The sequence below is a fragment of the Podarcis bocagei genome (assembly GCF_964188305.1).
Source record: "Podarcis bocagei genome assembly, chromosome: 7".
NCBI classification, from domain to species: Eukaryota; Metazoa; Chordata; class Lepidosauria; order Squamata; family Lacertidae; genus Podarcis; species Podarcis bocagei.
In genome coordinates, this window is record NC_138132.1 from 37,629,212 (window position 1) to 37,654,952 (window position 25,741).

A 25,741-nucleotide genomic window follows, 5' to 3' on the forward strand; every position below is an offset into this window, starting at 1 on the left:
GCCCCATCCCAAGGCATCACCCCTGGTTAATGCTGGCAGGAAGAAATCACTTGTTTCTGTCATCCCAGGGACCAATTTCTTTTGTATTGAATCCAGACCCCGCCCTTCCTCCCCAAGCACCCCAGAGCAGCAAGCAAACACACAACTCAAAACAGAAAGCAAACACCTTCAGAACAGTTTATAGCACTGGTGAGGGCCCGAGCTTTTTTTAGGATTGAAGTTTGAAGTTGTTGAGCTTTTTTTAGGATTGTTCCCCACAGAAATTGTTGGGTTTAACTTACATTTACACTTAGGTGTTGAGGAGACAGATGAGAACAGTGACTGTGGTCAGACTTCAATGAAACAAGCTCTCCATTATTATTGGCATCTCCTTTCCTGGCCTTTAACTCCTGAGACTCTACAGCAACCTGTTGCCCCAGATGATGGAGACTAGAACATGCAGCAGCAACAGCAACAGATAGTATGAGAACTGAGGCATGATTTTATGAAGTGAACATGCGTGAGGCCCGACCATTTTGCCTGACATTCTTAGACTCATTAAAATTAAATGCAAATTTTATGCAACAATTTTATGCAAAGTTTATTGCAAATGGCATACTTTTCATTTCGTCACATGGATGACAAATCTATACAGGTGTTAAATCACTCTGCCTTTCATATCTGAAAGTCAGGTGAAAAATAGATCCAGAAAGCTGAAATACTGTATTTTTCACCCTATAGGATGCACTTTTTCCCCTCCAAAAATGAAGGGGAAATGTGTGTGCGTCCTATGGGGCGAATGCAGGCTTTCGCTGAAGCCTGGAGAGTGAGAGGCGTCGGTGCACACCGACCCCTCTCGCTCTCCAAGCTTCAGGAAGCTGCCCGCAAGCCTGCGGAGCCCAGCGGAAGTGCCCGCCGGGCTCCCAAGGCTTGTGGGCAGCAGCCTGCAGCCCAAAGCATGGGGCGCACTCCGGAGTGCGCCCCGTGCTTCGCGCAGATGTCCGCAAGCCTTGCGAGCAATAGCCTGTACTGGGGGCTGAGGTCGGGGGAAGCTCGGGCTTCCCCCACCCCCAGCCCCGCAAGCAAGCTCCAGGAGCGATGGCAAGGTTGAGCGCAACCTTGCCTTCGCTCCTGGACCCCCAGCCCCGAGGCTAAAAACGAAGCCAGGACAGCTAGCAGGATCCATCCCGCTCGCTGTCATGGCTTCTTTGCTCTTTGGGGCTCGAGGGGGAAATAAATTTTTTTCTTTATTCCCCCCCCCAAAAAAAAAATAAGTGCGCCCTATGGGCCGGTGCGCCCTATAGGGCGAAAAATACGGTATATGTCAGGAACATTGTAAAGTACATTACACAGTAATAAAGGTTGTCAACTTTTAAGTTCACAACATATGAACAGGAACATAACACCAGGTATACTTGTTTTGTCCAAATATATTTATACCTGATTTAGACCAACTGACATTAACTGGGATTTTACAATGTATTCATCTCATTTGGGGGGGAGACAGGCCTGCACTAATGTGAAGGGTGAAACAGAGATCTTCTGGACTGCAGCTGAGGGATCCCCGCCCCCTCCTGCTTGCACATAAGCAGGAGTGGGATTGGGGCTGCTCTGATGGGATCCCTGTCCCCTCCTGCTTGCACTAAAGTTGGAGTTGGGATGGGGCTGCTCCGATAGGAGTGCGAAGTCTCCCTTCCCAGCTGAGGGATCCCTACCTCCTCCTGCTTGCACGCAAGTAGGAATGGGATTGAGGCTGCTCTGATGGGAAGGGAGGCACCACGCTGCCCGAGCCTCGCCGCCACTGCCGCTCTCGGCTCTCCTTCTCCACCTTCCGTGCCTGACCCACTGCGCACCGCTTCCTCACCACCACCGAAGAACCAAGAACTCAGGGGCTGCCCAGGCTCGTGAAGAAAGGAGATAGAAGCCTCGGAGGAAGGGGAAACATGGTGGTTGAGGTCAAGGCGGCAGCCGCCCCTCTGCCACCTCCATTGCTGCAGCATCAACATCCCAAATGTGTACTGTAGTTTTCATTTATTTATTTATTTAGCCACGCCTGCCCCCCCCCCCGGCCGACCAGATTGGTCGACCCAAGGAGCCACGCAGCCGGGGACTCCCTAATGGCGCGGGAGCTCGCCACACCCCCTGTGCAGAGGGGAGAGCTCATGACGAACCCACAAAAAGGAAATGGCTTTGATGGGCAGGCACTTGGGGGCCGCAAGAGATTGCTTTTTCAAAATTGCCAGGGGAGCCATTTGAAACCAGCCCGGGGGCCGCAAGTGGCCCCCGGGCCGGACTGTGAACATGCCTGGTTTATAGTGTTTTAAGAAACAATTGCGATCAAAAACAGTCCAAAACAGTTACAGTTAAAAGCATTCTTCCATCCAGTAATCTCAGGGTTGCCAGGAACAGTATCCTTCACCCACCAAATGTGCCTAGGCAAGCTGAATATTCACTTCCTTCTCACAAGCTGCTCTGTTCATCAGCATTCTATTGTTGACACATTTCCCCTCAGCAGCTGGAATGTCCACGAACATCCCATAGCATCACAGGAACTCAAGTCAGTGGCTGGGTTGGTGCCTCATGCAGAAAGTTGTTTCAGCCTATGTAAAATGTGACTCTTTACAAGACTCCTGTTTTGCCATACTGTATGTGACCGGGAGTGAACATTTTTGGCTCCCAGGTAGGAAAAATGGTTCTCTCAAGAGCTGGTTCACTTCTCTGCCTAATGCCTCCTGCCTTATTTTTAAGCACAGGCCAAGGGCAAGTGATCCATTTTATCTTTAGCCAGTGGAGAAGCTGTGTGGGTATTGCTTAATGACAGTCTCTTGGTAGGCCCGCTGGCCTCAGTCTGTGCCTTTGTGGTTTCCAATTTCCGTTGCATGTATGTTTCTCTCCGTGTGTTTGTTTCAGTCTGAATGCAATTATCCTCCTTGCTTTTGTTTGTTCCCTTTCTTCCAGGCTAAAAATTTATTCCTCCGCCCCCCCCCCCCGCCCGCTCCCTCCAATTTTGTCCGTCTCCTTCCTACAATTTCCAGGCCAGGTTCCAAAAGGAGTTGGAAATGGCATGACGTCACCTTGTGCCCTGCTGCTGCTGCTGCTGCTGCTGCTGCTGCTGCTTCCCCCGGCATTACGTTCCTCTGAGAAAGGGGTAGATCCCTTTCCAGGCTCTGTTGCCAAAGCACAAACTGAACCCCTTTGCATTAATTTAAACAAGGAATGATCGTGTGCTTTTGCAGTTTGGGATATACATTTTCAAGCTGCTCTTGGAGACCACCCTTTCAAACCATTTTAGCATGTGTGGGGAGGCAGGGGGATGTTGATATGATCAAGTGAGATTTAGTAGCTCTGGCTTCCAGACAGGGACTATTGCACACGGGTCCGTTGGATCTTACTTTTCTGTGTGTGCATTTGGGACATTATCATGCACACATGCCCGGTTTTTTGGCCCTGGACTTCAATTGCTATTCTGCTGCTTGTCATCCACGTCAGTGGGAGGAACTTGATGGGAATGTATCTTGGATGCGCTTTCTGTCTCCCTCCTTAGTTGCTCCTCTCCCGTTCCACTACTCCCCCCCCCCCCATTCTGCTTATTTCTATATCTATGCATACAAACATTTTTATTTTAAAAAGCAAAAACCCAGAAATTTTAAAATAACTTAAAGAGTGCAGATATTATCAACCTAATCTTGTAAGTTACATTTCAAAAAAGACAAAATAGAGGCTTGTGCTTTTGGATGTGGAGGGGCAATATCAGTTTCCATTTTGGAGTGGGGTAGGGGTAATACTGAGGGTTATAAAGCTTTCTTGCTTTATATTATTGCTCCATATTATTGCTATTTTTAAAAACTTGAAGTACATACTGTGATTAAAATCTCCACACATTTCTGTGTGCAAATCTTGAGATACTTTTTATTTATTTCATAAAATTTCTACACCACTTGATTGTAAAATAAAAAAAATCTCAGAGCTTTTTACAAATATGTCCTCTTAAGTAGACATTAGGCAATCAGCACAAATAGGTTTATTTCCTTTGTCGTTGGGGGCTGCCAGAAACAAGGGGGCTAAATTGTGCTCAGTGAAGAGCAAGCATCATCATGTAAAGGAATTTGCCTGTTACGTTCCAAGCTGGCAACATGAAAGGCTGTTATTCCAATGAGCTCAAGGTAGCAGACATGCTTCCCTCTTCCTTCCAATTTTAACCTCACAACAACCCTGTGAGGCTGGTTAGGCTTAGAGGCAGTGACTGGCACCCAAAGTCACCCAGTGAGTGTCATGGCTGAGCAGGGATTTGAACCAGACCACACACGCAAAGGGCTTTGAGCACCTGAAAAGCGTTATGCAAATCATAAGTTTCTATTCTTTCCTGTGCACACACCTCATTCCCTCATCCATTGTGATGGAAGACTGTAATGAAAACCAGAGCTAAGGATGTCACATGCAGCCGTGCGCAAGTTCCACAGACCCAATGGTCTGACTCAGTATAAGGCATGTTCCTGCGGATTTGTAATATTTTTTCCTCCCTTAAAAAAAGCAGAAGCAATAACAAATGGTGAAAGGCTGCAACTGAGAATTGCTTGTGTTTTAGGCCACAATAGTAGATTCTGTTTTAATTCCTTTTTCTTATTTATTTAGGTCTCTCTATCTGCTGGTTTCCACAGCGACACTGGACTCACTGAGAGGGAGCCAGAGTTATCTTTCAGCCCAGAAGCATCAATAACATTCTCTTTGGACGTCTGGCTCCAACATGCTTGGCTTTCTATGAGGTGATTTTTGGAGAGGGAAGGTGGTGAGGCCTCGGTCATGCTGGCCTGAGTGTGTACAGTTGAGGAATTCCTTGGGGCAAAGAAGAAAACAACTCTTGCTGGGGAGCAAAATGGCGGCTTCTGCTCCCTCGCCATACACCTCTTGAACAGGCCAGGTGGCTGCCATTAACCTGAGACCACGTCCCAGACACGAAATGAGCCAGAACGCCAACTCCCACTTGGCTGATTCACCCCAGCTCTCCAAGAGCAGCCTGCTCAATATCCTGGGCAGCCCTCAGCCCGAAAGGATGAGCCTCTCCGATTCCCTGCCTGCCACCCCAAAGAGTGGCACCCCTTCGCCCGGCCCCCCTCCACAGCTCCCCTTGCTGAGCGCCGGCTGCCTGGACGGTGACTGGGAGAGCCGGGAGGAGCTGCGCTTGCGGGAGCTGGAGGAAGCGCGGGCCAGAGCCGCCCAGATGGAGAAGACGATGCGCTGGTGGTCAGACTGCACCGCCAATTGGCGGGAGAAGTGGAGCAAGGTGCGCGCTGAGCGCAACAAGGCCCGAGAGGAGGTGCGCCAGCTGCGCCAGAAACTGGAGACCCTGACCAAGGAGCTGACCAGCCTGAGGCGGGAGAGGCAGGAGGTGCTGAATGAGAACGAGCAGCTGGGCAAAGAGGTGGCCCGGCTGAAGGGAGAGGGCAAAGGGGAGAAGGAGAAGGAGCTGGACAACCGGGTCGCATCCGAGAAGGAGAGTGAGGCCTCCCCAGAGCAGGAGCCTGTGCGGGATGTGGGCTCTGAGAGGCTGCCGAAAAACAAGGTAAGTAGGGGGATCGGGGCACAAGTGGCCTCCTTCATATGGAGGACTTGTAGGGATAGAGGAAGCTGCCTCATACCAATCCATTTGGTCCATCTCGTACAATATTATCCACACTCTGGGATTTCAAGTGAGAGTGTCTCCCAGCCCTGACTGGGGGTTGAACCTCGGACCTCTTGCGCATGGCGCAAGATGCTCTGTCCCTGAACTGCAGCCCTTCCACTGAAAACAAATCAGGGTTCCAGACCTCATGGTTGTGAAGAAAGAGATGACTTATTTACTTATAGGGGAGAACAGTCATTGTAGGGTTAGGGGAAAGGCCTGTGTGTTTATCTCGTGCCCCAGTAATTGCACCAAGCAAGTCCAAAGTTTCAACTGCACAACCTTGCCAAAGTTCCTTGTGAGCAATTCTCAATAAATAGCCTGGAATTCAGAACTTGAACAGGTGGAGCTTTTCGCACCAGTTATTTCAGTGCCAGGAACAGCTTCAGTTAACTGCATTCTGCATATTTAAGGTGCAAGGGCTGTTTTAAAAGGTGGCAATCTTCTCCATGCATGACAGGGAGGCCTTGAGGAGGTCGCATGGAAAGTGGGGCCAGGCAGGATAATTGTCAGCAATCATTTAACCTGTCAGTTTACTTCCTCTTGTTTAGCACAACAAGCCACACCAACTTCTGGTATCCACATACTTTTCCTGTTTTATATCTTGATTTACTGAAATACAAGCAAGTAGAGCAAGACATTTTTGTGGGTGTACAAATTTCTTTGGGGGTTCTAAAAACCCAGCATTTTCACAGAAAGCCAGAGAAAGGTCTTTGCAGACCCTCATTTGTCTTTGGTTTTTATCAATCTTCTAGATGCCTTGCCTTGAATTGCTTGCCTTGAACGTCTGTCTGGCCTTTTTGTTCCCTCCCCCCCAAAACTGAATATTTTGGGGGGGATGAGGAGGCTTTTACAAAGCAACTGAAATGCAAAAGAATGAGGCGTTTTGCTGTGAGAAAGTGCAGGGATGGGAATTTTGGCTCCCATAAAGAGCCAGCTGGTGCACATCAAAAGGAAATTGCTTGGACTCAAAGGCAGAGGCCGATGGGAACTGATGGCTGAGAAGATAATTTCACATATGCAGAATATAGAGGGTAGAGCAATTTGTCGTCTTCAGAGTAGTTACAATTTGCTAAACTCCTCCCTGTTGCCTGTGCTCTAGGACGATGGAATCGCTCTGTGGTGTCTTGGCTTTACTGGCCAAGCACAGCACTTTGGGCAGAGAGTTGCAATCAGGGCTAATAGGCAACTCATTCACCTTCACATTTCGTTATGTTTATACTAAACACTCTTAGACGACGATTTGGCAGGTTTCATTGAGTACCAGTAAATTGCCTAGTTCAGGCAATCCTCCAGTCATTGTGTGAAATACCAGAAATAATCCTTAGGTTCTCTCTCTTTCTTGCATAGCTTCACTCGCCATTGTTTTGTTTTGCAGCACATAGATTCTGTGTTAAGTTTTCCCTCCTAGCAAATTTTTATTCCTTTACAGAATTTCAACACTTTCAAGTTCAATGATTCCTTCTTTGTAGATAGAATGTTCGTGAATATTCTGTGACATCACAGCAGTTCAGCCAATAGCACAGAAGCAGCTGTTTGCAAGCAAATGCTTTTTCTGTGTTTTACACGAGAAATTATAGATAAGTAATGGCCCCTGATCTGATGGGCATTGTCAGTTTGTTTGTATGTATGTCACTTTGCAACAATAAACATATACCTAAAGGATACACTGCTGATGGCAACTGCAGTCCAAAACATCTGGAGGGCCAGGGACGCGGACTTAGAAAAAATATTGGGGGGGCCCGGGAAAGCTCATGAATAATAAATAAGCTCATGAATATGCAAATAAAGTGGCTCCGGCCCTAAATAGGGCAAGCCACGCCCCCCCAGCCAGCCGATTGGCTGGCTGGGAGGTGTGGCCAGTCGGGATTCCCCTGTTCTCGCGGGATTTCCGGCCGGGGCTCTCCGATTAGGGCGCGCGGCTGGCTGGCTGGCGAAGGAGCAGGTGGGGAGGAGGCGGGGGACGGCGGCGGCGCTCTGCTGGAAGGGCGCCCGCCCGAGATTATTGGGGGGGCTGAGCCCCCCCAAAATTTTTTTTGAGGGGGCTCGAGCCCCCTCAAGCCCCATGGAGTCGGCGCCTATGTGGAGGGCGCCAGGTTGGCAAAGGCCGTACTAGCATAGCATTAGTTAGTGAAATTCCTGGCAACTGGCAACATTCAGTAGAAAAATCATAATAGCCCCCTCCAGTTTCTCCCATGCACATTGTTTTGCTTTGTTTATAAACTGCCAACTAAGTAAAAGCCATTATAAGATCATGAAGCGATCATTAATATCTGCCCATATCCTGTTTTACTTGTGTGTTTCACCTTGCTGTGCATGTCTAGAGCAGAAATCCTGCTATGCAAGCCTCGCTTTTCCAGAACGCATCGATTTGGAGGACTAAAACAAGTTCCGCTCACTCATAGACACTTCTCAGAGAGGTGGAAGCAGCTTTTCCCTGAGGAGAGCGAGCTCTGATGTTCCAGCCCTGGAGTTAGTGGTGCATTCCTGGCCAGGGTTGCCGCTAAGCCACCCACAGGCTTAGCCGTAATCCAGGGTTGTCCTCAGGGTAAGGTGAGAGTGGGAGTCGAAACCTGCACTCTGGTAATCAGCTGTCAAGCCCTGTGTGACTTTGTCATTTCAAAAAAGCATTTTATTGCTTTTTCACATATAATAAACATAATTTGAAACGCAAAAAACAATTGCAGCTAGTCTCTCATCTGTATTGAGAAAAAAGCACAACGTTTTAGAGCCTGTTTATAATACATGTTACAGTCTCTGATCCAGTAGGTCTCTGCTTCCGTGGGTCTGAGGTTGTCTCGATTGACCATCACATCTCATATGGGGAATGAACAGGGTGGATTTGATTTAAATCAAATCGATTTAAATCACGATTTAAATTACTAGTCAGTAAGACTTGATTTAAATCTTTTTCTTTTTTTTACAGAAAAACTCATTCTTGGTAGTATAATCTTAATATTTAAACCAGATAAAGGTTTTATTTTTGGAATAATAAATTTTCAGAGTAGTTTTTACAGTTATGTCAAAAATTACTGATTTGGTTATACTATAAGAAATACATAGACAGATAATTATGAAATTGTTGTGAGGTTTAATAAGTTAACTGTATACATTTGGACAACTTTTCTGCTGCACCTTATTGGAAAGAAATATAATCATTTCCGTAATAACAATTTAAACAATTTATTTAAGTAAAACAGTAACATTATAGCATATGTACCCATGTTTGTTAACTGATGTGTTAAACATTTAAAGAAAAAACTTAGAATGAGTTTTAGCACACATAAAAAACTTAAAACAAATCCTTATTTACTGATGAATAGCCTTTGGACAATAAGGTATCTTAAATAGAAAACTACAGTATAGTTAGAAAGATTTTTCCTCCAAAAGCATTTTATTTTAAAAATCCAATGTATTTTTTTTTTAAAAAAATCCAATGTAAATTTTAAAAATCCAATTTTGTGGTTGTTTTTTTTAAAAAAAATCATTGATTTTTATCCACCCTGGGGATGCATGTGCTATAGAAGGATAAAGTACTCGCCTTGCCTCTGGCTGCCCTGACCTGGCAAGTCAATTTCTCGGCCAGAACAACGGACCACACCTGAGCATACCATGAGTCTGTAGACAGGCCTGACTTTGGCATTTGTGACCTCTTCTTATCCGCAGTCGCTACAGGAGTTTGAGCTGATGGAGAACCTCCTGAAGAGCAAGCAAGAAGGGCAGGAGTGCTGGGACCAGCGGAGCACGGTCAGCGTCCGCTCATCTTTCGCCCGGCAGGAGAGGAGCCGGCTGCTCTGGGAGGATGTCTCCGTCATCGAGGAGGACGCCACCAAGATCACGGCCCTGAAGCTGAGGCTGGACGAATCCCAGAAAGTGCTGCTCAAGGAGCGGGAGTGAGTGCTGCCTGTGCCACCCCCCTCGCTTGCTGAGGATGCGCCCAGAGTGTGGCCCTCAGCCTTGCCCTTTGTGTTGTTGTTGTCTCTTTCAGGGACAAGCTGTCCCTCAGCAAGAACATTGAGAAGCTGGAAGGGGAGCTGAGCCAGTGGAAGGTCAAGTATGAGGAGCTGAACAAGAACAAGCAGGAGGTGTTGAAGCAGGTGGGCAAGATCTGTAGCAGAAGGCGCCAGGTTCAGACCTCAGTGGCATCTCTAGGTAGGGCTGGCACAGTCCCCTGCAGGAAACTCATAGCTAAACTGGAATTGCATTGTTCCAGCAGTTGGCAGCAGCTACACTGGTGACTGGGAGTGACCGCTGAGACCACATAACACCAGTTCTGGAAGACCTACACTGACTCCCAGTACATTCCAAGCACAATTCAAAGTGTTGGTGCTGACCTTTAAAGCCCTAAACAGTGATTTTCTACTATCACCCTCTCCTGAGTCATCATTCTTGAGAAAGTGCCCTCATGCAGCCACTCCTGCAAATCTACATTTTAAAGCAAATTCTTTTTAAAACGTTTTTTAAATGTGGGGGGAAATGTATAAATATGAGCACGGGGGGGGGGTTCTGAAACATTGGAGAACTGCAGGAGATTTTCTTATCAACACAGCAGCTCCCTGCATGCCCCTGCTCTTAATGTGGCAGAAGTCTGTTCTCCGGCCTTTAAAGTGCTGCTATTGATTTTCCCCACAGACACCAGAGGTAATTTCCAACTTCTCTTTTCAATCTCTCTACAGCTGAACATTCTCAAGGAGATCCACCAAGACGAGTTGGGGCGCATCTCTGAGGATCTGGAAGACGAACTGGGGGCTCGATCAAGTATGGACAAGAAATTAGCTGAGTTGCGATCAGAGGTGAGAATTAGGGGGAAGTTGTTTCCCCATTGCTCACTTAGTTGCCCCACTAAAGTGTGGTGTAGTGCTTAGAGTGTCGGACAAGAACATGGGAGATCAGGGTTCGGATCCCTACTCAGCCATGAAGTTCACTGGGTATGACCTTGGGCGGGCCAGTCAGTGCCTCTCAGCCTGCCTAACCTACCTCACAGGGTTGTTGTGAAGAGAAAATACGGAAGGGAGAGGACCATGTACACCACCTTGAACGCTTTTGAGGAAAAGGCATAATATAAATATAATAAATAAATAAACTGAGCTCCAAACATTTCTTTTGTGGCTCTGCTAGTACAAAAGCTTTCAAACTTGTTCCTTTTGACATCTGGAGATGGGAGTTCAAATTCTGAGGCAGACGTGGTGATTTGTTTGTTTGTTTGCCGTGGTGTTTGACTTCAGACTTGGTTGCAGGCGGCCAGTGTTAAGTTGCCTTGTTGGTCCACACACAGCTTGGAAGAGATGTCACTGAGACACTGGGCTGCCCCAAATGGCAAAGTCGCAGAAAGGGGGGTGGAGGAGCATCCTTTGTAGATAGAAAGTCCCAGGTTAACTTCATAGAATCATAGAATCATAGAGTTGGAAGAGACTTCCTGGCACTTCCGCTTCAGAAGATTTCGGATTGCTCAGCTGGAAAAGATCTTGGCAGCGGCTCTCCAAGCAGAGTAGCCAGCATTTGCCTAGGTAGAACCAAAGTCTCCACCTTTGGAAAACTTCCTGTGTCCATCTCAGTAACCCTTGCAGCAACACAGATTTGCACATCACACATGGCTTTATTGGATTATATATATAATTATAGCCTCCTTGATATGTGTTCTGTTCAGACAGTGGAAGTACAGACCTTTTCACTGGTGGCCCCTTGGCTGTGGAATATTCTTGCCAAGGAGGCCCAGCTAATGCCAGCATTGTCCACTTTTAGATGGCAGACAAAGACATTCCTGTTCTCCCAGGCATCTGGAGACATCAGACAGCCTGTTCAGCTTGCTCTTTTGCACTGGCTACTAATGCCCCATGGGTAGTCTAACGAACTGACCAGGACCTTGCAGTCGTTATCTTCATGTGCCCCCTCCACAGAAGGCCAGAAGGTGGCAACTTGGGGAACGGGCCTTTTGAGTGGTGACTTCCCGCTTGTGGAATGCTCTCTCCAAGAAGTCTCTTTTTGCGCCATTGTTACATATTTTCAGGCACCATGAGAAAACATTCCTTTTTAACAAGGCCTTTGGCTTTTAATTATCTATGTCCTCTTAGAATGGGTGGGATTTTTCTAATGTAATTTTTTTCCCTTGGTTTTAATGTTATGTATGTTTGGTTCATTTTGTACGTCTCGTTGAGTCACCATGGCGAAAAAAGAAAAAGAGTGACTAACAAATTAAATAATGGAGAAGCTGGTTCCGCAGACATCTTTCCAGCAGCAAGGCTGATCCCCTTACACCTTCCTTTCCCCAAAGATGGAGCGGCTGCAGGCCGAGAACGCGGCGGAATGGGGCAAGCGCGAGCGCCTGGAGACAGAGAAGCTTAACCTGGAGCGAGAGAACAAGAAGCTGCGGGCGCAGATTGAGGATGTGGAGGAGGTTCTGGCCCGGAAGAGGAGGCAGACGGTCAGCGCCCTCGACACCGATTTCAAGACCATCCAAGCGGAGCTGTTTGAGAAGAACAAGGTGACATAAGCTTAAGGGAGGGAGATCACCCTGGGGCGGAAGGTAGTATTTCAGACCTCAGGGAACCTCACTTGTCAACGCTGACCTTTGGACACTGCAAGAAGCTGATCTCACTGCTGCTTTACTCAGCTGTGACGTTCCTAAATAAATAACTGGGACCCACAGCAAAGCACTGCAGCATGGAGCTCTTCTGTTCTTGTGTTCCAGCCTGTCAGCTATGTGTTCTTCCAGGATGGTGTAGTAGTTAAGAGCTGTAGACTCGTAATCTGGGGAACCGGGTTCGCGTCCTCGCTCCTCCACATGTAGCTGCTGGGTGACCTTGGGCTAGTCACACTTCTCTGAAGTCTCTCAGCCCCACTCACCTCACAGAGTGTTTGTTGTGGGGGAGGAAGGGAAAGGAGAATGTTAGCCGCTTTGAGACTCCTTCGGGTAGTGATAAAGTGGGATACCAAATCCAAACTCTTCTTCTTCATCATCGTCCATTCCATTTCACACACAAGTCAGTATTCTGCTGCCCCCTGAGCATGCTGGACTGTTTTTATTTCCTTCTCCATGCCAGGTATTTTTTCTAAAGATTTTTGCACCCACACCCACGCATTTCTGTTCTCCATCCAGACACGGAAGAATATTATCGGAGTTCGGAGACATATTTCAGCCAGGCAGAAACACTCAAACAAAGAGGAGCCAAGCCAAGTAGAGCATGAGACTCTTAATCTCAGAGTTGTGGATTCGAGTCCCACACTGGGCAAAAAGATTCCTGCATTGCAGGGGGGTTGGACTAGATGACCCTTGTGTTCCCTTCCAATTCTACAATTCTATGATTCTATGAAGGCAGATGGGGTTTATTTTAAGAGGCGCATTGAAGGTTGCTTTCTGATAGTCAACACCAGGGGGCAGCCAACCCTTTCCATTGCCAGAGACAGAGATAGAAAACCAGTTCAAAGTAATCTCCACAGGGCTGCTGCCTTACTCTGTTGCAGCAAAAACAATATAGAGCAGCCTTCCCCAGGCTGCTGCCCTCCGGAGATGCTTTGCACTAAAATTCCCATCTGTAGCACTGAATGAGACCGATGGGAGTTGCAACCCTAAACATCTCTGGAGAAAAGCTGACACAAGAGTCTTGTGGCATAAACAGGTGCCTCATTAAATCTGTTCATCTTTTAAGTTGCCACAGACTCTTTGGTTGTTGTTTTTCTGTGCAGAATAGGAGCTCAGTAAGAGACACTCAGGACTCCTCCAGATGACCTGTTTATTGAGCATTTGTCCAGATTTAATTTCACAAACCTTGCACAGAGGTTTATACAGTGGTACCTCGGGTTAAGAACTTAATTCGTTCTGCAGGTCCGTTCTTAACATGAAACTGAGGTACCACTTTAGTTAATGGGGCCTCCCGCTGCTGCTGCTGCCGCGCCGCCACCACACAATTTCTGTTCTCATCCTGAAGCAAAGTTCTTAACCCGAGGTACTATTTCTGGGTTAGTGGAGTCTGTAACCTGAAGTGTCTGTAACCTGAAGCATTTGTAACCCGAGGTACCACTATACAATATTGGCACTTTTGGTTGAATTTGTTTGCAGAAAGGTTACACGTCTTCCAAACAATCGATGGTTATCCCATGCTTTTTAATGCGTTTCCTCATCACTTCCCTAACTGCAAAAAACCCAACAACTCGTATTTCCAATATGCAAGTAAACTCCTCTTGCAAAATACTGATAGTTTGGGGGGTGATGCTCAGAGATCCTTAAGTATAAAACACACAAATTGCACCTCCTCTTTGAAGGTGGCACAAGAGTAGAAACCACCACTTTTGCCTTTAAAATGTGGGGGTGGGGCCGGGGAGACTAGGCAAAGTGGCACTAATTTTTGTAACACATGCAAAACACACCCTCAGCAGCAGGCTTCCTTACTCAGAGAAGGTTGAGTACTCCCTCACCGCCGTTCCCTCCCACAGGAACTGGCCGACCTGAAACATGTCCACGCCAAGATGAAGAAGCAGTGCCAGGAGAAGATGGCCGAGCTGGCCCACGCGAACCGCCGGGTGGAGCAGCACGAGGGCGAGGTGAAGAAGCTGCGCCTGCGAGTCGAGGAGCTGAAGAAGGAGCTGGCCCAGGCAGAGGACGAGGTAACCCTTTGCACCTTCCACGCTTGTATCCCCTTTCCCTGACCCTGCAGCTTCTTCTACTCTGGGGAACAGGTGTTCACCATTCCAAGATGGTTTGGGACCTGCTTCTGTTCTTCCACTCAACTCCCCACCCACCTCGTCCTCCTGCTGTTGTCCCTATATGATGACAGCACAGGCTGTTTCATCTGGACAGGCCTGCATATTTCAACACTAACACAGCAGCATCAGTTCCTCCTTGCTCAAATCTGGGTACTATTCAGGGCATGGCTTTTGAAACTCTAAATTCCTATGGAGCCTGGCATATTTTAAGATAATGTCTATTACCTCACAAGCCCAGGGAAGTGATTTGCTTAGGGTTACCCTCAATTTGAGTAGCTGGATTGGTAGAAATCATCCTTCCCCAGCCTGGGTGTCCCCTCCAGATGTTCTGGATTACAGCTTTCGAAATGATGCAGTTATGTGCCTTTGTATGCCACATTTTGCATGATCTGTGTGGAGAAGGGCTTGGCTCAGTGGTGGAGCATGTGCTTTTGCATGTGAAAGGTCCCAGGTTCAATCCCTGACATCTCCAGCTATGGCTGGGGAAGGGTCCTCTGTCTGAGATCTCAGGGTTAGGGCTACCAGCCAGAGCAAAAATATACCAGTGATCGGACTCAATATATGCCCAATTGTGAAAAGTCATATAAGAGTAAAAAAAAATTCTTGGCTTTTCCTATTGCCCATTTGTCTGCATGGCTGTTTTATCGCAAGCTGGGCTTGCACAGCTTGGTGACCCACAACTAATCCAAACACAGCCTTGCAGTTTGGTAATCCCTTCTGCTTTTTGCTGGCTGCCTGGAACTGCAAGGATGATGGGAGGGGAGGATATCAAGGAACTGGCAGGCTGGCAGACGTGGCTGCGGGGTTCTGCATTCTGCTTGGTACTGGCCTTGTTGCAAGGTATGGAGATAAGTGAAGATGGATTGGACCTTTCCCAGAACCCAGTCCCCCAAAAAACAATGTACTTGTGTTAGAGGACACTGTGTGTTGAGCCCAAAATTCATTTGAATTACCTGTGCACAAGCTACCGCTTCTGAAGAGGCAAGCAGTATTTCAAAACCAAACAGCTGATTGCCTTTTTGGGAGCGAGAGCTGTGTCAGAGCAAGATCAAACTGCACACAAGGTGTGTGTAAATTACCACTATGGCTTGTGTGCTGCTGATTCTAGCATCCAACTTAAGACTTAAGAGCTGCTGCTGTCTGGCTGACAATAAGGCAAAAAGCGTGTTGGTGGTGAGGGTTCAACTCCACCTTCCCCGGCTGGGTTGCTGCCCTCACTTCTCTTGTGTTTCTGTCTGCTCTGCAGCTTGACGAGGCCCACAACCAGGCACGGAAATTGCAGAGGTCGCTTGATGAGCAAACAGAGCAAAGTGAGAACCTCCAAGTTCAGCTGGAGCACCTGCAGTCCAGGTAGGGGGAAGCAAAGATCAGGCTAGGGAAGGTGAGAGATGAGCTCAGGGATGGAGGGAAAGGGACTAGAACGATGTGATGGGCATGATAAAGCAAGCGGTGGATCTACAGTACTTGGGGATTGATGTATTTAGAGGCAGAGTATTTGGGGCGGGGGAATGAAATTCCATCCCTGCAAAGTTGTCTTCCGCTTTTGCACTGTGGGCTGTTTATTTTACACATACACATTCGTTGTTTGATGACTGTGACATCAGGTGGCACAGCCGGTTGCAAAACCCAAAGTATTCATCTGTGCACGAGTAAAGATGCTGCGTACGCAGCCAGTTTTTCTTTTGAGGTTTTCTCTGCAGCAGCTCTTGAAGAGGCATGCCACTTTTAAGTGTTTTAGAAAGGCTTGCCTCTTTAGGAAGCTGCTGCAGAGAAAAGTCAAAATAATTTATTGCTGGACATGCATCACATCTTCTTCATTTGGGTATGCCCAGGGTAGAGAAATTGAGTGGCACCTTCCTCCTGTGTGCCTGGAGGCAGGGGTGGCTTTCTTCTGCAGCATCTAGCTTGGCTCACTTACTTGAGTGGTCTTTGGCTATTTGTTCTCCCCACACTTTTCTCTCTGCTCTCTGATGCGCTTGCTCTCTGTTCGTTGCATGCTGTGGTTCAGATTGCATAATCCAGGGCTGGTAACAGGGTGATCCATAAAGGCAGAATGAATGGACAACAGAAACACAGACTTCCTGGATTAGCAAACTGCTTTAGGTGGCTGCAAGCACAATCCTAACCTCCGTCAGGCACACCGAGCAGACCCCAATACAACCTCTTGCTCACTGAACCAGTTTAGGATCCAGTGGATTCATGGCTGTCTCAGCTCTGCTCTCTCCTTGCCTCCGATGGCTTTACACAGCTTTCTCTAACCAGGTGCCCTCCAGATGTTTTGGATTACATCAGCTGGCTGGGGTTGATGGGAGCTGCAGTCCAAAGCATCTGAAGGACAGTCTGTTGCAGATGGCTGCATTATTATTCCTTACATTTGTATCCCACCTTCTCTCCTCCAAAGAGCTCACAGTTCTCCTCCTCCGCATTTCAACCTCACAACAACCCTGTGAGGTAGGTTAGGCTGAGAGCACATGACTGGCCCAAGGCAACCCAGTGAATTTCTTGGCCGAGTGGGGATTTGAACCCAGATCCTAGTCCGAAACTTTAACAACCACACTAGCATCCTTTGCCTTTTAACTCCCTTCCTGGATTTGTTCCACGCATCCTCCAGTTCCTAATTTGAAGTTGAAATCTTTGCCTTTTTAGAAAAAGCATCCTCCTGAACCAACTCCTGGTAGTTTGCGAGCACAAGAGAACATGCAAATCAGCTGTGGGTTAATTTAGACTGCAAACGAGAGTGAGTGCTGGGGCGTTAGCTCTTAAGCGCTGTTCGAAGACTAATTGGACGAACTGTTGTCTCCCTGGAGGCCTTGCAGAAGCGGGGAGTCCTTTCCAGGAAAGGAAGGTTGAATCAAAGGGTTGAAAGGGGGTGGGAAGGGGAGCCAGGTGGGAGAATGATCTCATTGATAAATTGGAAGAGAGCATCAAGGGGAACTCTTCAAATTGCAGCCATCCGTTTCTCAGCAGCTTACCTGTCAGCCGCGGGCTGCGGATGAGAGGGTGGGAGGAGGGAAGGAATGTCGTGCCTGATCAGCAGAGAACAGTGATGGATGCTACAGAGCCTGGAGGGTGGCTTTCGGTCACCCTCGCCCCATTTCTCTCTGTCATGTTCGCTGGAGGCAGGTTGGGAGGTTAAATGTGGGGGGAACTCAATCCTTTAACCCATGCGGTTAGGGCCTTGTCAAATGCACTGAGTCAGTTCCAACCCCAAGGTTCCTTGCACTCTCCCTGTGGATACTAGGGTGGGCCGATTCCCCTTGTGCCCTTAAAAACATTCCCTCGGCACCACCGCCCTCAATGACAGCTGCAGCCGCTTCTGCAATCAGCTTGGCCCTGCCACTGGTTGTGAAACAAAACATACATGACTAAAGGCAGGGGAAAGCCGCTTGATTTTCAGGTGCTCGTATTTCGCCCCACTTAAAAGGGGGAATAAACGTGAGTAGGGCTTGTTTGCAGGTGCCCGCTTGGAAGTCTGGGGCTGGCTCCAGAGGCTGGCAGGCTTGGGCATTTTCCTGTGCCCCCAAGACTGGTAAAGGGCTCACAGACCCAGCATTGCTCATCAGTTTTACTTTGCATAGAAGAAATCATAGACTGGTTGGACACAGAGGAATGGTGGGAAGAACCAGCTGAGGAAACTGCAAGGGAAGAAGGCTCAGAGCCTGAGGGGGGGACAAGGACGAGTGGTCAGAGGGAGAGGAGGGAGCAGAGTGAATTGGACAAGATGACGCTCAGGGACTCTTTGGCCCGATCCTGCAGGTTTTCTTACAAAGGCCAAAATGAGCTCCTGTCTTCTGAATTGCAGGGATCTCATTCCTTCCAAGCGCCCTGGGGACAGCCCATTTTTTCATGCAAGATCTTGGCAACCGTTTCGGGTGCCGTGATCTCGCACTGTGCTCTTTTTCCAGGGCTGCGAGAGATCTTGCTCCCCCCCAAGTGCTTTGGGGGTGGGAAAGACAAGAGTGAGATCCGGGTCAAGTGACTCACCCGGGAGCACATCCCAGAAGACCCACGTCCCCAGTTTTGCGCTAGAAAAAGTTGGATGGTATGGAATCTGTGGGGTTCTCAACAAGTTCTTTTTAAAAAATGGGTTAGTTAGAGCGAGGGGAGATACAGTAAATGATCAAAGAGTTGGAGCTCCTTCCCTCAAGAGGTTAGGCCATAAAGGAGACTTGATAGACGTTTACAAGAGTGGAATATTGCCAAGGAACTGGAAACACTGGACCAGCAGAAGTCGGAAGGTGAGTGACAGAGGCCCCTTGCACATGCTGTCCTCTTCCACTAGAGGGAGTGGAGGGCCTTGCGTGGGAATGAAGAACAGCAAGGGGGAGAGAAAGGGGTCTCAAGGGCGCCACCCATTTCCTCAAGGAGATCTAGAAGCATGGAAGCATGAGGGTCAGAGGGCCCATGGCATGCTAAGTGAAGCACCTTTAAGAGATACTTTCATTTTATTGCCTTTAAAAAGTTTTTTTAAAAAAAATAAAATGCATGCATGTTTCTCTAGCAATAAAACACTGGGTTGCCTGCCAGACAAATCGATTCTGCTCGATCCAAAGAGCTTTTGAGGAGGCAGCTGAGCTCTAAAAGAAAGAAAGGAAAGAAAGCGATGATTTTTATCTCCTCCTTTTTATTGGGGAGGTTGGCATTAAATCATACGAGAATAATGGAGCCTTCCCTCCCCCTCCCTCGCCGAGCCCACCACCCTCTTTCCTTAAATAATTCATGCCTTTTTCCAGTAAAAAGCAACTGGAGTCAGAGGCTGCCGCACCTAGAGAATTATCGGAGCGGCGTCCTCCTTGCGAGCTCCTGCGTGGCTTCAGATGGGAAATCCAGCACATAAATTTCCATGGGTGGAATTTAATGCTGGGATGAGCTGACAATGCTGAGAATGCCTCACTGGCGAGGCTGAAGGGTAACAAAGCCCCCTATGAAGGGAGCAGAAGGGCTGAGACGCTGCTCTGCTGTCTAGGAACCGGCTACAGTCTCCAGGAGCTGTGGGATCCTCCAAAACCAGTCCCAGAAATTGCTCATAGCAGCAAACGTTTTCCGCGTTCCCACCAAAGCAGAGCCTTGGGACCCCTCTGCAGTGTCATGAGTCTGCCTGCCTCTTAGCTCCCAAGCCAGGCTCAAGGCCTTTCTGTTGACATGTAAAGCCCTAAGCAGTTTGGGACTGGGATACCCAATACAGGGAGTGTCTCCCCAAGTGCAGACCAGACTGAGGTTTAAAATCCGCTGGTTTTTAGTGGGCCTTCTTAGTGGTAGCACCACCACTGGCCCCTTAGGAATGTCCTCCCCTGGGTGGTTCGAAGGGCAGAGGCAGCCGTGAGTTTTAAATGCATCTTAAAGACCTCTATGTTTCCCTCAAGACTCTTGATTCCTATTTTTAAAACTCTACTGTCATGCAATTTGACCTAGGTTATACAGCAGGCACGGGGGCCCTCTGGCCTGCGGGCAAATTAGACCTCACCAAGCTTCTAATCTGGCCTACAAGGCTGTTTCCCAGCCCCACGGCCATGGCTACCTGTCACTCATCCGATACCATGTGTGGGGCAGGTGAATCCACAGCTGCAAAGGCACAAGCCTATACCCTCGTCTACAACAGCCAGGTTTGGGGATCTCCACAGGCTGCTGACAGGCAGGATCCTGCACATTCAGTGTCTGGAACAGGAAATTCCACACTGGCAGAGGGTGGCAGGACTGGCTAGAGGGGCACATCTACCCAATCCAACACCAGACCAGCACAAAGAGGTTTTGGACTACAGCCGAAGACAGAGGGAAGGCAACTTGCCCAGAGCTACCCAGTGAGTTCGTGGCAGAGGCAGGATTCGAACGAGGGGCTCCCTGATTCATAACTCACCACACTACACCAGAAAACCAAGAACCTCCCCAGATTCACTGTATATACACAGGTGCTACACCTAATGTGTCCTCAATACCCACTTGTTAACACCAGTCTTTCCTCCACCACTGTCCCATCTGTCTAAAAAGGACATCTGGGTAATTGCTTCTCTCTTTGGTTTACAACCTATCACACCACCAGTATTAAACAGCCATGATTTGTAGCAGAAGGGGGTTTTTTGGAGGGGGAAGGAGGGCGCAGGATTAGCAACAGTTCTAACAGAGAGGTTTTCTTTCCCTATTGTGTTGTAAAATGGGAAGGGTCACAGTTCTCTTCTACGCAGACACAAAGAATAAGAATCGTACAAATATAAACAATTCTCACATAAAGCCCTAATTACGTGAGACAACTAATTGCTGGTGGTGTTTATATTATTAGCGTATTATTGGACTACTGAATACGGGGGTGTTAGATGTCTAAGTTCAGCCCGCAGGCCCCTGTGTCTGCCTTCCCACTCCTTGATAAAAGCTTCCAGACAATAATGTGCTGTTGGTTAAGCACCCTGAATCTGAAAAGGGTTTCGAGTGAACTTTGCTTGCTTTAATCAAAAGTCTATTAAGTGCTGCTTGGAGCCGCTGAGGGACGGTCTGTCCAGATCTGCCTTTATCAGCATGTAACACCCACTTAGTTGGATGAAGTTTAAACATGAAGCAGTAGCTGGGGGTGGGGGAATAGATTTATTTATATCTCATAGACCTTAATGGGAAAGGTTAGTTTCTTGCTGAATATCTAAGCTAAAGCAAAAGGAGGGGTTGGAAATCGATGAATTATTCAGTCTCCTCCACAGCCTTCCTTCCCCAGCCTCTGAATGCCTCTGACCACAGTTTGCTGGGAATCGCAGGAGGAGAGAGTTGGGACCTACTTGCAGGTGTCCCATTGGGGCATCTGGTTGGCCACTGTGCAAACAGGATTCTGGGCTAGGTGGGCCTGATCCAGCAGGCTCGACTTGTGTTCTTAACCTGGTGCCCTCCAGATATTTTGGACTGCAGCTTCCATCTGCCGGCATGGGAGCTGATCTGCACATGCAGGAAAAAGAAGTCAAACGTTCGCTACCACTTCAGACTGCAGGGGGTGAGGGGGCAGGGCTCACATAATTCTATACCACGTACAGTGTTCTTTTATATTAAAAAAATGCCCTGCAAATCAAAAATGAGCACAACAGGAATGGTTCTATCCTGGCCTTTTGCCAGCTATACTGTTTTGCTACTTGCAGAGGATTTTTAACGGGGGAGCATTAAAAATGCGATTCCCCTACTTGTAGTTCAAAGCGATGCAATCTGTTATACTATATTTCAAATGTTCTGCCACTTCATTCATTGTGTAGGGCAGACCAAGGTTTATTCCCTGGTACTTAAAAAAAAGGTACTTGTTGGACCAGTTACAGTTCAAACCTCCTCGAATCAAGCTGTTGAGTTACACAGAATTCCTCTTTGGGAATGTACATTAAATTCAGAACAAAGATGATGTTACATGCCTAGGCAGGGGTCATCCTGCACTTGTGTATATACTGTGGAACAGAGAAGCATGCACAAAGGACTCCCCCTGGGAGCGCATACCATGAACATGGTTGCAGCATAGCACCAGTGCAAGGGGTGCATGGCCCAATAGCCCATATAGGGCTATCTTCAAACATTCCTGTTTACCCCGGCATTTGATAGCTGAAATATGCTGTCGCTGTTCTGTTTTATTGACTGTATCACATTGAAGGCCACTGGGTGATGGGAATGAAGGACACTAATGCAACACCACCACCAATCATCATCATCATTATTGTTTAATAATAATAATAGCCAAAAATCTCGTTTCTCCTGAGACAGGCTTCGCCGTCAGCAGAACATCCCCCTTTTTGGGAAGATTCGTGGTTCACGCTTTGGCCCTGACAACCCTGGCGATGGCAACAGTGACCTGGATGAAGACGAAGACCTGCAGATCCAAGTTCCTTAGCAGCTGCCACTGGAGAGACACTCCAGGCTGTGACAGAGACACCAGATGCTGGCGGAGCTGGGCAGGGCCTGTGGGCTTAGCACAAGTGACTGGAGGGGCAGAACGGTCTTTGGCCTCTTCTTTTGTCAACCCCAGGGAGAATGAATGTGAAGCTGTGAGGAAGACTTTGGGAAAGGGGAAGCCAGGCCTCCATGTTCTGGTCTCCACAGCAAAAAGGTTTGGTGACTAGGATGGGGGCAAAATAGAGGCCCTGGGGAGATTTCATGGAGGGAGTTGCTAAACTTTATGGAAGGCTCCCTTTCTCTACAGCTCCAGTCCATAAATCATCGCTGATACTTTAAAAAAAAGCAAGAATCATCTAGACCTGAGGGATAGCTCAGTCAGTAGAGCATGAGACTCCTAATCTCAGGGTTGTGGGTTCAAGCCCCACATTGGGCAAAAGAATCCTTCATTGCAGAGGATTGGACTTGATTTTTGTTCATACCCTTCCATTGCTCTGGCCTTAATTCCTGTCCAGCTAATGCCTCTCCACAGCTGACCGACACGGTTTCCGCAAACACAGCACTCCTCTGGAAGTTAACCACAATACCTCTGACCTCAACCCAGATAGAGGGAGATAATGAGTGATACAGAGCGGGAAATCAACACATTGGAGGGGGGAATCTCATTGTTGAAATCTCTGAGGTCCATCTGCCAAAGTGGTTCTTCCATGTCTCAGGAGTTGAACTGATGATTGAATAAAAGACCTAGTGGGAAGGTGATGGAAGAGACCAATGGTATAGGGAGAGACACCCCTGAAGATGCAGCTCATCCTCTGAGACTGCCCAGTGTGTGTGTGTGTGTGTGTGTGTGTGTGTGTGTGTGTGTGCGCGCGCGCGTGCGTGCGTGCGTGTTTATGTATTTGTATATGATTTGTATTATAAAACTTGACATAGCCATGGAATCCCAGCCAGCACTGCAATTATTGGTCTCACTCCCATGCCTTCCTGGTGTCACAAAAAGAAACAGCAAGAAACTGGAAAGTCTCCAGTCCAAATTTACAACAACCTCTACCACAAACCTGCAGGCTTCCAATTCTCTTATTCTGTGCAACGACTACAATATGGAGATGATCACACTCACATGCCTTTTGGCGTTGCAAGGATTGCAAGATAATATATGTGGAGCGCTTTTTAGGACTTGAAAGCTCTATATGGAGGCTAATTAATATTAGTATTGCAGTAACAGCCCCCTCACCCTATTTCTGAGTAGTTCCTGCCTAATGCCCTCTGCCAGTTCATGTGCATTCTGCTCCTAGGTATGTGGAGTTAAACAATGCAACTTGCTCCCACAGGAGATGCAGTGATGGCCACCAACTTGGTTGGCTTTAAAAGAGGATTAGACAGATTGGTGGAGGAGATGGCTATCAATGGCTATTAGCCACCATAGCTACTATGGTTGGATCCACCATGCCTCCACGTTTGGATGCAGCAATACTTCTGAATGCCAGTTACTGGGAACCACAGGGCGGGAGAGGGCTCATGTGCTCAGGTCCCTGCTTTCAAGTTTACCTCTCAGGCATCTGGTTGGCCACTGTGAGAACAAGACTAGATGACCCGATAAAGCAGGCACGTCTTGTGTTTTTATGAGTTCAAATCGTGAGAAGGTTGCTTATAAAAGGTAGCACAACCCAACTGAAGACCATCCATCAGTCATGTGTGATGGTCAGGGAGATGCTTGACAACCTACCCGTTTGTGTATCAGAACCAGGAGTACATGGAGCCCCTGCTGGGTGGCCACACATGGGCTGATGGGATGCGCTCAGCCTGGTAACTCACAGGTTCTGCAGGCCCCTTGCCATAGCATTGTGGACTGCAATAAAGGGGGAGCCTGCTCACCCCCCACCTGCTGAAATTTTGCCTTCTCTGCAATTCTGAAAGGGATGGAGACCATCTCAGCTTCTAGGCCCGGAGACCTGCTGGATAGTAATGCCTTCGTGGAATTTGACATCTGGTGTCAAATTTCCCATTTAACTCCATCTGTCCCCCCACCCACCCTTTAAACAAACTCTTGGGGCTGCGTTTGGCAAACTCAGGGCAGAAAAGGACTGAGGGGGACTTGTGGGACTGGGCTTTTCCTGTATGGGTCCCATTTCTTGGCTCCCTCCTTCCCGGCCTGTACATCTCTGGACCCTCTCTGTGTTCCCTCATCCCATGCTTGAGAATTCCAAATACTTTGTGGTTGCAACGCTGACTCTTGGAATCCAATGATCAAGTGCATGGAACTGCCCGTGGTTTGCATTAGGAATTCAGGCTGGTGGATTTGGGTTTCTAAATCGGACATCCTTAATGCAGAATTTGGATTTGTTTGGTGCAGAGTGTGAGTGGCCCTTCATTTAACTGAGCTGATCCTGATGTGATGAGAGGGGGCCGGGCGAGGCTCAGGGGGCCACAGCTGCCTCTGACAGGTATCATTTACAAACAGCACGGCAACCGTTCAGTCAACCTTTTGTAATAATAAAACAGAGTTTATACTAAATGCCTGCATGAGGTGTAGTTCAGTGGGAGAGTTGGATATTGGAGAATAAAAGGGTGGGTGTGTGCATGTGTTGTCATCTCTCAAAGCAAGGTTCCCAGCAACTAGACCCCAGGACTTCCCTGGAGCCCCAGGACTATGTTTTGTTCACAAGGAGGCTGGACTGTGTCCCTCAATGGCGTCATTTGGCTGCTGTAGGCTGCCAAACAAGCCTCTCCGCCTGACTCAATGCTGTCAGCCGACCTTGAGGACCAATTACAAGGCACCACCAGACCTCATAAAACCCCAGCCTCGGAGTTTGCTCTGCAACTCTGAGCAATTTGCCCTAATGGAGGGGACCACTTCTATTGCCACATGCAACCTAATCCTTGCCCTTTCTCATCTTGACACATTAGGAATAACTTTCTGACAATAAGAGCTGTTTGACAGTGGAGCGGACTCCATTGGGAGATGGTGGACTCTCCTTCACTGGAGGTTTTTAAGCAGAGCTTGTATGGCCATTTGTCAGGGATGTTTCAGCTGTGATTCCTGCATTGCAGGGGGTTGGACCAGATGACCTGAGGTCCCTTCCAGCTCTACCATTCTATGATCCCTCTCTAGGTGTGGTATTTAGTTAAGCATCTGGGGCAGCAGAAGCTGTAGAATGGAGAAGATGAGCAGTTCACCCCATTTTGCTTCATCTGGCAAGTATCTTCTTCTTCCCAGTCGAACATCATCTCCTGCACCCCTTGGACAGAGAGGTCTCTGGTGAAGAAAGAGCATAGCATTTGGGTGCCCTCTGCCGTCATCTAGCAGTGCCCTTCTGAGATCTGCTTTTTGGGGGGAGGAGAAACAGGGGTCTCCATTTGACAGCCTTTGAATCAATGTTCTGACAAAATCAAATCCCCTCTTTCTCCCCCCCCCCCCCCGCACTTCTGTGTGTGCACAAAGGATCTTTTCCATGAGTTGCTCCATGAATAAAACATCATTGCTTGCAATTACCAGGCTCACCGAAGCTCGTTTGGCTTTACGGCTAATATGGTTCTTGGAGATGAGCCTAAAACAATGGT

The 25,741-nt window shown here is 48.0% G+C and overlaps 1 protein-coding gene across 1 annotated transcript in view; it reads left to right on the plus strand.

Annotated features, from left to right (window-relative positions):
* Positions 1-24,695, plus strand: part of CCDC102A (coiled-coil domain containing 102A) — a 37,295-nt gene extending 12,600 nt beyond the window's left edge. The window contains exons 2-9 of the mRNA XM_081203675.1: positions 4,612-5,539; positions 9,305-9,531; positions 9,627-9,735; positions 10,315-10,431; positions 11,910-12,119; positions 14,069-14,239; positions 15,585-15,688; positions 22,052-24,695. Coding sequence (XP_081059801.1) covers positions 4,937-5,539; positions 9,305-9,531; positions 9,627-9,735; positions 10,315-10,431; positions 11,910-12,119; positions 14,069-14,239; positions 15,585-15,688; positions 22,052-22,178 — 1,668 coding nt within the window. The 5' untranslated portion in view covers positions 4,612-4,936 and the 3' untranslated portion in view covers positions 22,179-24,695. The remainder of the gene's footprint in view (positions 1-4,611; positions 5,540-9,304; positions 9,532-9,626; positions 9,736-10,314; positions 10,432-11,909; positions 12,120-14,068; positions 14,240-15,584; positions 15,689-22,051) is intronic.
* Positions 24,696-25,741: the final 1,046 nt, after the last annotated feature.